The sequence below is a fragment of the Enhydra lutris genome, unplaced genomic scaffold (assembly GCF_002288905.1).
Source record: "Enhydra lutris kenyoni isolate GAN:26980312 unplaced genomic scaffold, ASM228890v2 scaffoldscaffold37, whole genome shotgun sequence".
Taxonomy (NCBI): Eukaryota; Metazoa; Chordata; class Mammalia; order Carnivora; family Mustelidae; genus Enhydra; species Enhydra lutris.
In genome coordinates, this window is record NW_019154121.1 from 27,036,468 (window position 1) to 27,053,115 (window position 16,648).

Here is a 16,648-nt window from a genome sequence, read left to right on the forward strand (position 1 = left end):
ATAATACCAGTCACTACCTTACAGATTGCTGTGAGGTTTCAATGAAAAATACGCGTGGAAAAGCTGGTACATCATAAGTTCTTGCTAAATGTCCCTATTTGTAGTAATACTATTAACTGCTCTTAAGACTAAAATAATCAGCTTGGGAGACAAAGGCATTCAATAATTACAGCTAATAAATTAATCTGTAAACTAAGAAAATGAAAGATACTAACAACTACTTCAGCTCAAGCCTCAAAATAATGTGACGGGGCGCCTGGCTGGCTCGGTTGGTGGAGCGTACATACAACTCTTGATCTCAGGATTGTGAGCTCGAACCCCAAGCTGGGTGTAGAGATAACTTAAGAAAAAAAAAAAAAAGCAGGAAGTATAAAAATATCCCACTCCCCAGCAGTGAACTACCAACTGCTCCGTCATCCACTGCTGTGTAACAAACCACCCCAAAACTCAGTGGCTAATACCAACAACCACGTCCTCTGTTCTCGAATTCTACAACCGAGGCTGGGCTCAGCTGGGCCCTCTGCTGGTCTGGCCATCAGTCACTCCCTGGTGGCACTGGGGGGTAGCGAGCCTCAGCTGGGCTGGCGGGGCCTTCCATCGCCCACACATCCTCCTCGCCTAGCACGCCCACGTGTTCCTTGTAGCTCCAGAGAACACAAAAGCAGAAGCTGCTGATTTCTGAAGGAGTAAAGCCTGGCACCGGCCCACTGTCATCTCTGCGGCATTCTGCGGATTCAAGAGTGTCACAGGGACACGGCGTGAATTCCAGGAAGGTCTTTCTCTGGGAACCACCAAGAGGAGGGACATCAACAGAGCAACCCAGTCGGCAAACAGCAGAAGGTGCGGTTATAAAGGGACAGCAACCTGAACAGATCATCATAGAAAAGGCTAGAATAACAATGAACTGTACGAAGGTTCACCAATGTGTTCTCCATACGAAACGCAATGCCAATTAGATGCTTACTCAAGAACCGTACCCACGTCAGGGAAAGATGAGTGGTTCTGTCAACGGCAGGCTGTTGCTTTACTGAGGGTGTTAGGTGACAGGCATATACGTCAGGGTCACCAAGGAAGCCTTCTGCAAAAAATACACTGACCTCACCATTCTAATTTAAAAAGGCAGCGCATGAAGAATCCTTGTGTGTTCTGTGTTGGCCATGATCCTAATACATGAACCCACCCCTACAACATCTCCATCAGAGTCAGATGAAGGCATGTGATGCAGGGAATCCAAAATTCAATTGTTCACCAGGACCTACGAGCCAGACATCGTTTTAAGTTTATACATTTTCCTATGAATTATCTCATTTGTTCCTATGAGTTAACCAGGGCTGACATCATCTCATTCTTTCTCACAACCCCTTCCCGACTTTTAAAAAAAGATGCTAGGTGAGAAAAAAATGAAGGTGCAATTATTATTACGACAAACATAAGACAGAATGACCGAGCAAAACTGGTTCATAGTTATTCCTCATTCAAATACTTCCTGGGTGCCCACCACTGCCAAGCATGATGCTACCACATGTACGCCACGGAGAACACAAGAGGTAAGTTTATAACAAAACAAAGATTTGAGTTACATAAATGGAAGGATTTTATTAACTGTCAGGATTATTAAACTAAAAGAAAAACAAAATTCTGCCAAGAAAGGCTATGAAACTATATCCCTGAAGAGTTTTAAAACAGGAGATCCATTTCCCTGGGATGATTCAAAGATACAGCCGAGCCGGAAGGCAGGAACAGACATAATAAACTGCAGGAAATTGTGTTCGGCAACAATGAAGAAAGAATTTTGCTACACATGTGGCCAAAAGTGGAGAGAAGCCCAGGGTCCAGGGAGGAAAAGGGCTAGGGAAAAGCAAATGAGATAAATTCTCAAATTACAACACAATCTTTAATATATTAAAGAGCACATAGTTTAAGACTCATCAAAATGAGTAATAAGAAATTAGGAAAATGAAATGAGATAGTCATCAGCACAAATGGTTACTTATAAAAATTATTTCTTCAAAAGTTCTTTAAGACTCTACAATGATGGGGCGCCTGGGTGGCTCAGTGGGCTAAGCCGCTGCCTTCGGCTCAGGTCATGATCTCAGGGTCCTGGGATTGAGTCCCGCATCGGGCTCTCTGCTCAGCGGGGAGCCTGCTTCCCTCTCTCTCTCTCTCTCTGCCTGCCTCTCTGTCTACTTGTGATCTCTCTCTGTCAAATAAATGAATAAAATCTTTAAAAAAAAAAAAAAGACTCTACAATGATCCATTTATGACCACCAATTCACTCCTCCCTACTCCCGTGCTGTCCCACGGTGGGGAGCCAGTGGGCAGTGGACACTTGAAACGTGGCTGGTCCTGAGATGCATCATACATAATGTAAAACATATATAAGATTTCAAAGCTTTGCATAAAAAAAGTGACAATATAAAAAATATTCAGTATACACTGAAACAATATTTTGGACATACTGGGCTAAAGTAAACATATACTTAAATTATTTCAACCATTCCTTCTTATTGCTTTATGTGGTTATTGGAAAATTTTAAATTCCCTAGATGGCTTGCACTGTATTTCTGATGGACAATGCTGCTCTACGCCATGGTTTTAAGGGTACCGGGAACATCCTACTCGTATAGACTTAGCTGCCTACCAAAAAGACTTCCAGAGTTTAAGAAATGGAAGCTATGTCCATTTTGTGTGTAGCCCAATTTTTTAGGATAATAGTCATCCAGAAACATGGTTGGATTAAGAAAACAATTTCTTTTATAAAAACACATTTCACATATTTTGGTAGCAATTATGTACAACGAAAAAGTCTAGAGGCACCTGGGTGGCTTAGTCAGCTAAGAGTCTGACTTTTTTTTTTAAGATTTTATTATTTATTTGACAGAGAGAGATCACAAGTAGGCAGAGGCAGGCAGAGAGAGAGGAGGAAGCAGGCTCTCCGCCAAGCAGACAGCCTGATGCGGGGCTCGATCCCAGGACCCTGAGATCATGACCTGAGCGGAAGGCAGAGGCCTAACCGACTGAGCCACCCAGGCACCCCAAGAGTCTGACTCTTGATCTAGGCTCAGGTCTCGACCTCAGGATCATGAGTTCAAGCCCTGCCTTGGGCTCCACAATGGGTGTGAAGCCTACTTTAAAAAAAAAAACCCAGAAAAATAGGAAAGAAGTAGTCTAGAGATGAAGCCTGACTCCCCGTCTCCCCAAAGCAAGGAACATCCTTGGAGACAGACATGAGTCCTCAGCACCCCTGCCTGGCGGAGCGAGCAGTGTGGGCGCGCAGGGTCCAACAGGTCTTGCAACCTCCTGTTTCCAAGGCAGCAGGGAGACAACCCCGCAGCAGGAAGGCGTGTCCGGGCACAGCCGCAGGTGACATGACCACCCAGGAGCAGCACACCCTCTGGCAGCCCAAATGCAGGCACAGCCACCTGCTCTAGGACCATGGGAACTGGTGGGTCCCTGCTAGGGCCTCTACAGCCAGAAGGCAAGGTGAGCAGGTAGATCTAGCAGGTACACAAATGAATGTGGCCCACCCCCAAATCCCGGTATAGCCCTTCTCCCTTTAGCCAAGGGCACAGTTGTTCACTCAGGGCCTCGTGCGAACCGCCTGGAGGTTCTCCTTAACATCTCCTCTTGGCGACTCCCCCCTTGTCACTTCTCAGCTCCGCCTCATCGTCCTACCCGTACTGCACCTGTGTCTGACACCTTGGCCCGTGAACTGCAGTGCACGGCGGTCCTGGCACTTCCGCTCCCTGACTGCCTCACCCCCTCCCAGAGCCACCAGAGGGAGGGGTCTTCTTGAGGATACACACCAGGAAGATCAGCAAACTACAGACCAGGATCTACAAGTGGTTTTTACATTTGCAACTGGCTGAAAAAAAAAAAATCAGTAATATTTCACGATGTAAAAACTGGATGAAACTCAAATGTCAGCGTCTGTAAATACTGTTGCACGGCACATGGCCACGCCCGCTGCTGTGCTGTCTGCAGCGCTTGCTTGCTCCGAGAGGAGTGGGGCAGACGGACTCCAGGACAACACGGGTGCGAACTGCGCAGGTCCACGGATATGTGGGTTTTCCGATAAATGACACTGCAGCACTATACATGTCTTTCCTCTTCCTTGTGCTCTTCCCAGTGACGTTTTCTTTTCTCTAGATCACTTTACTGCAACAGTACAGTATATAATACATAATTTACAATTTCTGTACAGAAGTTTGACCATCCTGGCTTAGACGATCTTATCTGTTGCTTAAAACCTGTCAGTGACTTTCCTCCATTTCTAGGGAAGAGTCTAAAACTTGCACAATAAGGCCCTCCAGGCTGTTCTTGGTAGGCAGTGGGCACACGGATAACCCCTCCCTGCCCAATCACATCCTACTCCTCTTGGCCTCGTTCACTGTTCCCAGGTCCAGCCACACTGAGCCAAAATCCACTCATCCTTGGCGTATGCTGCTCCTTTGGACTGTAAGGCTCTGTCCTTCCTACCCCACTCACCCCGCACCTCTGCCTGGCTAACTCCAGCTCTCATGACAGTTCTTTAGGGACCTTTGTTGACCCCTGTGCATAGTTACAGGAGTTCTCCCCTCGAGGATTTCTCTCGAAGCATTTAGCCTAATCATCTGGGTAGCGGCCCAAAGAGAGTGCTGGCTCTGGACTAGGGCTGAAATTCAGATCCTGGCTCAGCTACTTCACGTTTGACCTTGGGCAAATCCATTTAACCTTTTTGTCGCTCCTCTCCTCATCTGCAAAACAGGCATCATCTTCACCATCCTAATAGTACGCACCTCACGGTGTTTAAGGGCGCCCCATACCACTAATGCTTTAAAAACCATTATTAGTAGTAGCAGTACTGTCTCCCAGGCCTCCCTCCCCAGACGAAGCTCCCTGAGGGCAGGCAGCAGGACTGTCTTTGCCTCTGTGGCTAAGTACACAGTGTCTGGCACACGGTAGGGACTGATTTGAACGTCTAATGATCACCTAAGTAACATGTCACCGAATCCATAGTGTCCCCTTCAACCCGTCATTCTAGCAACTCAATCTTTCGGGGGAATGGAGTCCTCTGGATAGCTGACAGACACCAACTCCTTCCTCAGAAAATATGCCTGTGGTTTCAGGGAAAGCTCATGACCTCCAAGAAGCACTCCTCTAAGCTGGCACTGCTCCCCAACACGTGACACCCAGCACTGAAGAGACCGCTCTACTTGCCGGTCCGAAGGAGTGCTGGGTAACTAACATGCTGGGTAACTAACAAGCTGGGAAAATGGACCCGGGTCCTCAGCCTGCGGGAACTCAGGGGACCTTTTCTGAAACACACACATAAGACTTTAGATTTCTTTCTTTCTTTCTTTTAAAGATTTATTTGAGAGAGTATGTGTACATGAGCTGGGATTGGGGCTGAGGATGAGGGAGAGTGAGAGAGAGAGAGAGAGAGAGAGAGAGAGAGAATCCTGAAGCAGACTCCACAATGAGTGCAGAGCCGGATGTGGGGCTCGAACCCAGGACCCCAGGATCATGACCTGAGCTGAAACCAAGAGTTGGCCGCTCAACCGACCACAGCGCTCAGACGCCTCACGACTTGACATTTCAGGTTCTCTTTTCCTCCCGTAGCCGTTTCAGTAACATTCCAGCCCAAACTTCGTACGCAGAGCACTCAGGTCTCCAGAGTCCGGCGTCCCCCCGGCTGCCCCCGCCGGGATACTCAAGGCCACATAAGCCTGGTCAGAGAGTCACCCTACCACATGTAACTCTTGTCTAGCGTGGGGACCAGAGATTCCAGTGTTTTCCCACTTGCCCTCCAGCCACAGAGTCACATTTGACCTTGGTGAGTCCAGTGTGCCAAGGTCATCTTAAGCCTTCCTCCCCTCGAGGTTAGCCACTGTGGTTGAATTTTGCCACTTACATTTTTTACTCAGGCACCTATACAACTCATGAACAAGAATAAAAAGAACCAGGACACCTGGGTGGCTCAGGTGGTTAAGCAGCTGCCATCTGCTCAGGTCATGATCCCAGAATCCTGGGACCAAGTCCCACATCCAGCCCCCCGCTCAGCGGGGAGTCTGCTTCTCCCTCCTTCTGTTTTTTTTTTTTTTTTTAAAGATTTTATTTATTTATTTGACAGACAGAGATCACAAGTAGGCAGAGAGGCAGGCAGAGAGAGAGGAGGAAGCAGGCTCCCTGCCGAGCAGAGAGCTCGATGCGGGGCTCGATCCCAGGACCCTGGGATCATAACCCGAGCCGAAGGCAGAGGCTTTAACCCACTGAGCCACCCAGGCGCCCCTCCCTCCTTCTGTTCTTAAACTCTTGCTCAAACTGCCCCCCCCATATACCAATAAAATACTTTTTTTAAAAGATTTTATTTATAAGAGAGAGAGAGAGCGCAAGAGGGGAGAGGTCAGAGGGAGAAGCACACTTCCCGCTGAGCAGGGAGCCCCATATGGGACTTGATCCTGGGACTCCAGGATCATGATCTGAGCCAAAGCAGTTGCTTGACCAACTGAGCCACCCAGGTGCCCTAGATCAGTAAAATCTTAAAAAAAAAAAAAAAAAGAAGAGAAGAGAAGAACAACCTATATTTAAAAGTATTCTCTTTAGGGGCGCCTGGGTGGCTCAGTGGGTTAGGGCCTCTGCCTTCGGCTTGGGTCATGATCCCAGGTCCTGGGATTGAGCCCCGCATCGGGTCCTCTGCTTGGCAAGGGGCCTGCTTCCTCCTCTCTCTCTGCCTGCCTCTCTGCTTACTTGTGATCTCTGTCAAATAAATAAAAATAAAATCTTAAAAAAAAAAAATATTCTCTTTAAAATAAATTCTGAATGTGATTTAGATTTGAAAACCAGCAAAATGTCAGCTGGATGCATTTATATCTAATACAAGTCCTAGAAAAGCATTTTCATTTCATCAAACAACATTAACTGTAAGAGCTGGTATTTCATCTCCACGTGCACAAATTATTTTCCCTGACGCCGCAGAGTTAACAATCAACTTTTGATCTTTCGAGAAGCAGGATCACATATCTTGTTAAAACACCAATTTCCGTTTCAAAAGTCCCTGAGGAGTCTTTCTACAAGCGAGTAAGCACAACAAAAAGAGAAATGAGGGAGAGGGGACAGGGAGGTAAGAGGGACACCAACCAGCAGAGGACATGCGGGAGTTCCTTTTATTAGGGTCTTCAAACTGCCCTGCCTTCCCTTGGCCTCAAAGCGCCAGACTTCTGCTTCTAGCGCTTCTGTTCTAAATTAATCTCAGGTTAGTCTTCAAATTCCAATGTCCTATATGGAATTCTTTTTTTTTAATCAGAGGCCCAATATACACTTAAGAATATTGAAATACTGGGGTGCCTGGGTGGCTCAGTGGGTTAAGCCTCTGCCTTCAGCTTAGGTCATGATCTCAGGGTCCTGGGATCGAGCCCTGCATCGGGCTCCGTGCTCAGCAGGGAGCCTGCTTCCCCCTCTCTGCCTACTTGTGATCGCTCTCTGTCAATAAATAAATAAAATCTTAAAAAAAAAAAAGAATATTGAAATACTAAAACAGTATTCCAGGATCTCTATGTTTGATATTAAATTATATTTCTAAATCAAGCAAGTAATTAATGATGAAGGCCCTCACGAGTTTGCACTATATCACTCCAGGCTTATTACTTTGGTACTTAATGATAAATAGTTCTAGAACTAAAAATAAAGGTTCTCCCAAGGATGATCACTCAAGACCTGAAAATGGTTTAACCTGCACAATCATGTCCAAGTTCAGTTCTGACTTACTCCAATAACTAAGTACAATCCACCCATGGGCAATACTGAAGTTGTTAATGCCTTATTTTAGACCCTCAAGTAAGAAAAGTGTTGGATATTACTGACTTCATAATCACAGGTAGAGACAGCTGTTTCTGATTTTGTGATAATCTTGTTGGTACTCAGGTCCCCACCCCGCACCCCAATTCTCGTGCTTGTATGGGAAAACTGCGTTCCTTGCACATAGGTCCTGATATGCTGCCATCCGTGGCAAGTTTTTATTAATCTCTGGGAGCCTCGTCATTACCAGATCAAAAAATGACACTCACCCCAAACTGCAACACAATCGGAGGACACATCCACTGGCTTTAGGTACCCCAAGTCTCCCCATACTCTAGTAACCCACTGCTTATGCTCCGAAGGAACGGCCTCTTGAACTTCCTGCAAGGTCCTGCCTCACCCGCGGCCCCTGACCACCTCCAACTTCATTCCCTGGTTCCCCAACATTCTCTGCTAGCCCCCCTGCCTCCTTCAGTTCCTAAGCATGCATGTTCTTTCCTGCCTCACCATCCCTCTCTCCTACCAGGTGACAGGGCTTCTTCTGGAAGGGTCACCTAAGCCCGTGGTGACCACACCCCTTGGGCAGCACCCACCATGCAGCCACTCTCGACTCAATTCTGCACAAGCACAGCGAGGGGTCTAGCAAGGTTCTGCGTCCTGTGGTTCAGTGAGTCTCCGAGTGGAGCCAGAGACACTCTGGGGGTCCCTTGAGCCCTTTCCAGGGGGGCTCATGAGGTCAAAACTATTTCCACCGCCATACCAAGATATCATTTGCCTTTGCCACCACGTCCCCGTTTGCACCGACGGTGCAAGGGCCCTCCGCACGAATCCAGATCGTGACTGTGCACGGTGGTGGGAAAGCACTGTTCTCTCCACGACCGTGCACCTGTCGTGAAAACACCCAACTGTCTTCACTTAGCAGTGTCCTTAAGGAGGCAGTAAAAACGATTAATTTTATCTTGACCCTTAAGCACGCCTTTTCAATACCGTGTGACCCAAGGGGATGCACACAGGGCGCTGCCGCATACCGGAGCGTGACCATCGTCTCGAAGCAAAGCACGTGTGCCATGTTTGTGAAGTGATCTGAAAACAGCCACTTTGATCACAGACCATCACTTTTACTTGCAAAAATGGCCAAAAAAACGATCATTATTTCACATAGTTTGCATTCGGCAGGCGTCTTCTTGAAAGAAAGGAGACGGTCACTTCAAGTAGAACTGGCAGCACTCTGCCGATGACCCCATTCAAACCCTCAGGAGGAAATTCGAATTTGGGAGAATTTGCATCACTCATGGTGAGCTTAAAGCTTCCCAATATTTACATTTTTTCCCTAAGGAGATTGATGGTGATATTAAAAAATGTGATTAAAAAGTTCGTATGTTGGGGTGGCTGGGTGCCTCAGTTAGTGAAGCACCCGACTCCTGCTTTCGGCTCAGGTCACGATCTTGGGGTGGTGGGACTGAGCCCCCGGTAGGGTCAGGCTCTGCTCATAGGGTGTCTGCTTGAGAGTCTCTCTCCCACTGCCCCTCCCTTGGCTCACTCGCACACGCTCTTTCTTTCAAATAAATAAAATCTTAAAAAAAAAAAAAAAAAGTTTGTATGTTGAAATGTATCAAAATGTGGAAGGATCTGCATAATAGTAAACCATTCTTTTCGAAATAACCAAGATATGACCTTACAAAATCAAAGTCATGGGTAGAGGATCCATTCAAAGTGCAAAATAAGCGATGGAATTCAACGTAACAATAGAGAATTCTTCCACACGGTTTCAGGTGGCTGCCCCAACGGACCACCTATGGCGGGGACACTACTACTAACACCTACGGAGTTCTGGTGGGCAGCAAAGAATATAAACAATGATCTGAAAAAGGTGTTAAAATACTCCTGGGGCGCCTGCGTAGCTCAGTCAGGTAAGCACCTGACTTCCCTTGGGTGGTGATCTAGGGGTCACGGGATTGAGCCCCACATCAGGGTCCGCACTCAGTGGGGAGTCTGCTCCTCCCTCTCCCTTTGACCCTCCCCTTGCTCGCGAGCTCTCTCTAATAAATAAAATCTTAAAAAAAAAAAAAAAAAGGATTTTATTTATTTATTTATTTATTTGACACAGAGATAGAGAGATCACAAGTAGGCAAAGAGGCAGAGAGAGAGAGGGGGAAGCAGGCTCCCTGCTGAGGGACTCTATCCCAGTACCCTGGGATCATGACCTGAGCTGAAGGCAGAGGCTTAACCCACTGAGCCACCCAGGCGCCCCTCTAATAAATAAAAAATCTTAAAAAAAAGAAAAAATACTCCTCTCTTTCCGTATTAGGTATCTATGCGAGGCTGGTGTTCTCTCACATACTGCATTACAATAACATGTTGCAGTGGAATGAATTTAGAAGCAGATATGAGAATTCAGCTGGTTTCAAAATCAGACATTTAATTAAAGATAATTACAGGGGCGCCTGGGTGGCTCAGTGGGTTAAGCCGCTGCCTTCGGCTCAGGTCATGATCTCAGGGTCCTGGGATCGAGCCCCACATCAGGCGCTCTGCTCAGCAGGGAGCCTGCTTCCTCCTCTCTCTCTGCCTGCCTCTCTGCCTGCTTGTGATCTCTCTGTCAAATAAATAAATAAAAATCTTAAAAAAAAAAAAGATAATTACAAAACTATAAAACATCCTGTCAAAATCCTAGTGGGTTTGTCCGTGTGTGTGTGTGTGTGTGTGTGTGTGTGTGTGTGTGTGTTTGGCAGAAGTTGACAATCTAGACCTAAGTATTCATATGGAAATGCAAGGGATTCATAACAGCCAAAACATTCTTGAAAAAGACTAAAGTATAAAGACTGGCATGTCCCTATCTTGAAGTTTCCTACCAAACCACAGCAATCAAGACAGTGTGATACTGGCATAAAGACAGACATACAGGTCAAAGGAACAGAATCCAAAAATAAACTCTAACATTTATGGTCCCTTAGTTTTTGACACAGATGTCAAGATAATTCAATAAGTCTTTAATAAAAGGTGCCGGGACAACATGACATCCCCATGTAAAAGAATAAAGTCATACCCCCATCTCCTACCCTATACAAAAATTAACTCTGAGGGGATCATAGATCAAGTATGTCCAAGTTAAAATGATAAAAACATCTAGAAGAAAACATAGTAGTAAATCTCCATGGCCCTGGTGAGGCAATGGTTTTTTAGACACGACACCAAAAGCACAAGTCACCAAAGAAAAAATAACCAGACTTTGTCAAAATTGAAAACTTTGGCTTCAAAGCACATCAACAGAAAGCGAAAAGACAGCCCCACAGAATGGGAGAAATCATATGCAAATCTCATGTGCTACCACTTCACCCCCATAAGCACGGCTAAAATAAAAAAAAGACAACTACAAGTGTTGATGAGGATGTAAAGAAATTGAAACCAACGTTCAATTGGCGGGAATGTAAAACGGTGCGGCTGCTGCGGAGAACAGTTTTAGCAGCTCCTCAAAATGTTACACACAAGGGCACCCGGTGGCTCACTCAGTTGTGTTTGACTTCACCTTGGGTCATGATCTTGGGGTCCTGGGATAGGGCTCCACGCTGGGCTCCCTACTCAGTGGGCAGTCTGCTTCTCCCTCTCCCCCTTCCACTGACCCCCCCCCCAACTTGTGCGCTCTCTCTCTCTCTCTCTCTCAAATGAATAAAATATTAAAAAAAAATATGACCCAGCAATTCCACTCCTAGGAATATACCCAAGAGAAATGGAAACATATGTCTACACAAAATTTTGCACAGGAATGGTCATACACCATTATTCATAATAGCCAAGATGTAGAAACAACCACATGTCCATCACCTGACAAATGCGACATATTCAAATAACAGAGAATTGCTTGGCAACAAAAGAGAATTACTGGTATATGCCAGAACATGGATGAACCTTGAAAATACTCATGTTAAATGAAAAAGGCTCGTCACAAAAGACCATTTACGCATGATGCCATTTATATGAAATATTCAGAATAGGAAAATTCATAGAAAGAGAACGCAGGCTAATGGATGCAGGGTTAGGGGTGAGTGGGGCAGTTAACAGGTAGAGTTTCTTTTTGGGATGATGAAGGTCATTACGGATAGATATAACCCACATAGACATCAAAATAACATTCCGTACTGAAATATCATAATCACAAATGCAAGCTGACTATATTCTCGTACAGAACAAATGAACGCCACCAAAAAGAGTTCATTTCAAGCTTCAGTACAAGGTGATCACTATGGGACTACCCTGCCCAGAGGTGCACAGCCAAAGTGTTAAAGAGGGCCTGAACACACAACTTCGTGTGCTAGAGGATTTCATAGATGGCAAAGAATGTTCTACCTTCAGCATTCTCAATGAAATATGTCAGGAAATGATAGTGTAATTTAAAAAGACAATAAATCAGAATACAACCGGACTGTATTTTATTGGGAACAAATTTAATGATATTTCTCCCTATGAAGTATCCAACTGAAAGGTGCACCTTCTTTACTACCTAAAACATTTTGACAAGGTCATAATTTGAGTTACTTCTGAATTGTCTTTTACCAAACCACAGCACTGTTTCATTTTCTCTTTTATGATCTTTCACCTTTCTGTGATCCTGTCCCTTTTGTTAACCTCAGAGACTTTTACAGGACAAAAAATTTTCTGATTAGAGTCTGATGGGAAATTAGATTATCAAAGCTCTCTGCAGAAGAATCCAGCGAAGGGGGTACCAGATTTTACTTAAGGATTGTTACCGGATACTACATTTCAAACTTAAGTGTAGTTACCTTCTATCACAGGACTACTTGTTTGTACTAGAAACAATGGACGTAAGGGAGCGCGGAACATTTGCCACCACCAAAACAATACAAAGCACTCCCAGAAAGCCAGCCTGCGTTATAGGTGACGTGTCCTTAGAAGCTTAACATTGTAAATAACAGGAAATGTACTTCAGGAGAAAGGATTGTATTAAATTACCTGAGAATCATACATTCCTCAGTGGTAATTTTATCAATATTTTTTTAAAAAATGCAAAATTTGAAAGTGAAGTAAAACAATCATAGCATTTAATAGTTTTAGCTGAAAGCAAACTTTTAACAATAAAGTTTGTGAGATGACAAAGTCACAATGACAAGTACCCTACTAGTCAAACTGGCATAAGGTACTTAATCAAGAGAGCATTCTAAGAAAGGTGTGGTTTCTAGCTGAACCCTTTTCAAAGAAATTTTACTTTTAAGTAATCTCTCCACCCAACAGGGGCCTGGAACTGACAATTCTTGAGATCAAGAGTCACACACTCCAGAGTCAGCCAAGCTCCCCCTTTTCTACCACTCTTACCAACAGTCAGTATGACCCAACAGCTCCATGTCACAAAATACCACCACCTAGAAACACGTATACTTAAACTTCTCTAGTACAGCATCACATGGAAGCAAACATGTCCGTAAACTCTTATAAGTCTGAATATAGAATAATTCTCTGAAGAGTGGCTAGTACATAGCATCAAGGAAATACTTCCTTTTTTGATGCCAGCGAAACAAAAGACCCACAAACCACAAAGTGTCTTGGTTCCTAACAAAGGTAAACAACTTTAAAATTAAAGGCAAAGGCTGGGAGTAATTTAACCTCTCCAAAATACCTTTTACTTTAATCATCACTACCTGAGGTAGGATATGGTAATATGACATATGGAAGGCACAGAGACAGGGACCAGAACTTAGTCTGTATCTCACGGCAGGCACAGTATTTCAAAAGCACTTTAAAACACATGTTTGTGATCAGAAGGCTAAGGGGTGACCTGTCACATCCAGGTCTTCAGGGAGATGAGAATTAGACGGGGAGACCAAACAGAATGGATTTCAACTGGACATGAGGAACTGCTTTAGCAAAACCGCAATGAACACTACACTTGCTTATTACTGAAGACCAGAATCACCATCTGGAGAATTTCAAGGAGTAAGTCAGTATCTTTAGGACAATCTCTCAGGTTGAAAATAGGCAGCACAGGTAGAGATCACCTGTATATTTTTCAGAGACTGCTGTCCTCAACGAATGGGCACTGTGGATCTATGTATCTGATCAGAACTTACTCAAGAGGCAGGATATGTCCCCATCCCATTCTTCAAAGAGCCGAGGAAATAACGAGAACCGAGAAGCAAGGGCTGGGTGACTCAGGCTGCCAATAAAGGTTCCATTCCACATGGGCATTTGGGGAGTGAACTGCTAGTGATTTTTAAAAGCCTCGATGTGATGCATGGTTCCTTCGGAGCTGAGGCTGCTAAGGCCCTCACCCATTCTCCCCCCCACCCCCACAGACCCATCGTTTGGCACTGCATCATACAAGAGTTGTCCCTCTGACTCCTGGCACCCCCTATCTACACAAGCATCTCTCAGCCTCTGACTGCCCCCCATTCTAATGATCCCTCCACCTCCCGCCCCCCGCACTTTGACGAGGGAGACGATAAAAGGATGAGTAAGCACGCTGTAGCGGATCTTGGTCAAAGAGCACAGACCCTGGCACCAGCCGTGGAAAATGGGGGTGCGGAAGCAGACCAGAAAGCGGCGTCGGGGAGCTCATCCGATGGGTGGCAGGCAGTTACAGCTTGCCTATGGCGGTTATTGTCGCCTCCTCCTGCCATCGCCGTAGACTCCAAAACCTTCGCTGTCACCCCCACCCCCCGCCCAAGATCAAGTGCACATTTCCCTTAGACAGTTACTTTTTAAACACAACGCGAAGAGATAAACGCAATTTCTCCAGGCTTCCGGTTGTCAAAGACAATAAAGCCTCGCCCTGAAGCATGGTTAAGTTCAACGGTTCTGTTTTCTCACTCGTCTTCCGGCACCCGGTCCACCCCCGACCCCGCCACAGCCCCCCGCCCCGCTCGGCAAAAAGGCGACTGCCACCAACAGTTTCAGATCGATGTCAACCTTCGGGGGTGGGTGGGAAACCCCAGCAAACTTCTGAATTACTTCAACAGCCCGGTTCCAAGTACCTGACCTTAATTTTTCCCGAAGAAAAATAGGACACCGAGAGATCGGAAATCTCGTTTTCTCCGCCTTCCTACTTGGGTAGCCGGGCGCACCTAGGGAGCTTTCGAAGAGGGCTCTTTCGGTTTCTCCGGTAGGAAACTTGCCCTCGGTACCCAAACGTCCTTTAGGTCCCTGGTTTTCTTTAAAACGCTGAACTTCGTCACGGACAGAAAAAACCCAAGGTGCTGTTTCCTTTGTTAAAATCCTCCGGACTTTATTTAATTTGGGGCGGAAAGGCCGCCGGCAAGATCGCGCCAGCCAGCCGCAAAAAGGCGGAGAGGAGACAGGTGCGGTGGCTCCCCGCGGCGGTTCCGGCGGGAGCGGACCCCTCCGCCGGCTCCGCGGCCCCCGCCACCCTGCACCTCCCCGTCCGCCCGCGGCCTCCCCAGGCACGTCCTCCCGAGCCCCGGCCGGCCCCCGCCGCCGCCGCCCCGCGGGGCCCGGCCTCGCCGCCTCGGCTCAAAATGGAGGTGGCGGCCGCGGGAGACTGGTTACGAAACGCGCGGCCGCCACATGGCCGCGCCGACCCCAAACTTGGCCGGGCCGCCGCGTCCCGGCGCCCAGGAGAGGCCAGGCCCGGGCGCGGAGGCCGCGCGGCGCCCGCCACTCACCCACAGACCGGTAGCCCAGGATCGCGATCTTCCGGGACTTGGACTGCGGCATCTTGGCGGCCTCCTCAGCCCCGGGCCAACCACATCAACCGCGGCGGCGGCGGCTCCTGTGCTGCGATCCGCGGCGGCCGCGCCGGGGCAGAGCGGCATCCAGGGGCGGGGCGGGCGGGCGGGCGCGGGCAGGCGCGGCAGCCTGGGCTCCTCGCTCGCGCGCCCAACCGCCCGGAACCGCCGCGCGGCCCCGCCCCCAAACACGCCCACGTGACCGCCGCCGCCGGCCCCGCCGCGGCTCGCGTCAGCACCGCCCTCCCCGCCGCGGCGGCCACCCCCGCCCTGGAAACGCACGGGGATGCGTCGGGCGACGTTTTACTTTAAGGGGAAATAGAGGGGACGCCAAGATGCCCCCGGAAAAGTCACGACTGAAACTCGCTGCGTCATGACCCTCCCACCCTCTTCCGCCGCTGTTTAGTTACGCCAGTTCTTCCCGGGCGCTGATTGGATAGCCCCCGCCCGCCCGCGCGATGACGCAGCGGAAACTCCATCTCCGATTGGGGGCGGCTAGGAGGCGGAGCCGAGGGCGGGGCTGCTCGCCCGGAGCTAAAAATAAATTCCGGCTGAGACCCGGCGGTTGAGCGTGAGTGAAATTTGAAGGATTCTAACCTCCAAGGGGTTGGGGGCGGGGGGGGGGGGGCGGAGAGAAGCCGACTCCGTAGTGATTGGTTAGAACGGGCGAGGGGCGGGGCAAACTGTGGGGAGTGCGGTGATTGGCGGAACGTTGAGCGCTTGGTGGACTGGCGCCCACAGAGCCCTTAGAAGGCGCGAGGCACGTAGCTATTGCAGGCTGGCTTATGGGGTGGTTGCTTTCTCGTTGGTGGTTTTTTTTTTGTTTTTTGTTTTTTTTTTTTAATTTTAACCCCTTCACTCTTTTAGGGTTAGTAAGTCTAGGACTGAGGCTATAGGTGGTTGCTAGGCGTCGTCCTTGGATGAAAGACCCTGGGAAGAATGGAATATGCATGAATTCCAAATGTTACACTTTTCTCTATAAATGTGTGCGTCTCTCCGGTTCTGGTCTCGGCCCTGCCGCAGGCGAACCCGGCACAGCTCCCAGGAAATACCTAGCGCGGGTCGACACCGCTTTACCTGTCGACACCTGCGTGGCTAGTTCAGTAGGCCAACTCAAACACCAGCCGTTGCTGGCTGAGAAGGCTCCAGAACCGTCCTCGCAGGGGGCAGTCAAGGCAGCT

At 47.8% G+C, this 16,648-nt stretch overlaps 1 protein-coding gene across 1 annotated transcript in view; it reads right to left on the reverse strand.

The window, feature by feature from the left end:
* Positions 1-15,576, reverse strand: part of LOC111154404 (Ras homolog, mTORC1 binding) — a 43,271-nt gene extending 27,695 nt beyond the window's left edge. Inside the window, exon 1 of the mRNA XM_022513963.1 lies at positions 15,405-15,576. Coding sequence (XP_022369671.1) covers positions 15,405-15,456 — 52 coding nt within the window. The 5' untranslated portion in view covers positions 15,457-15,576. The remainder of the gene's footprint in view (positions 1-15,404) is intronic.
* Between the last annotated feature and the right edge of the window lie 1,072 nt (positions 15,577-16,648).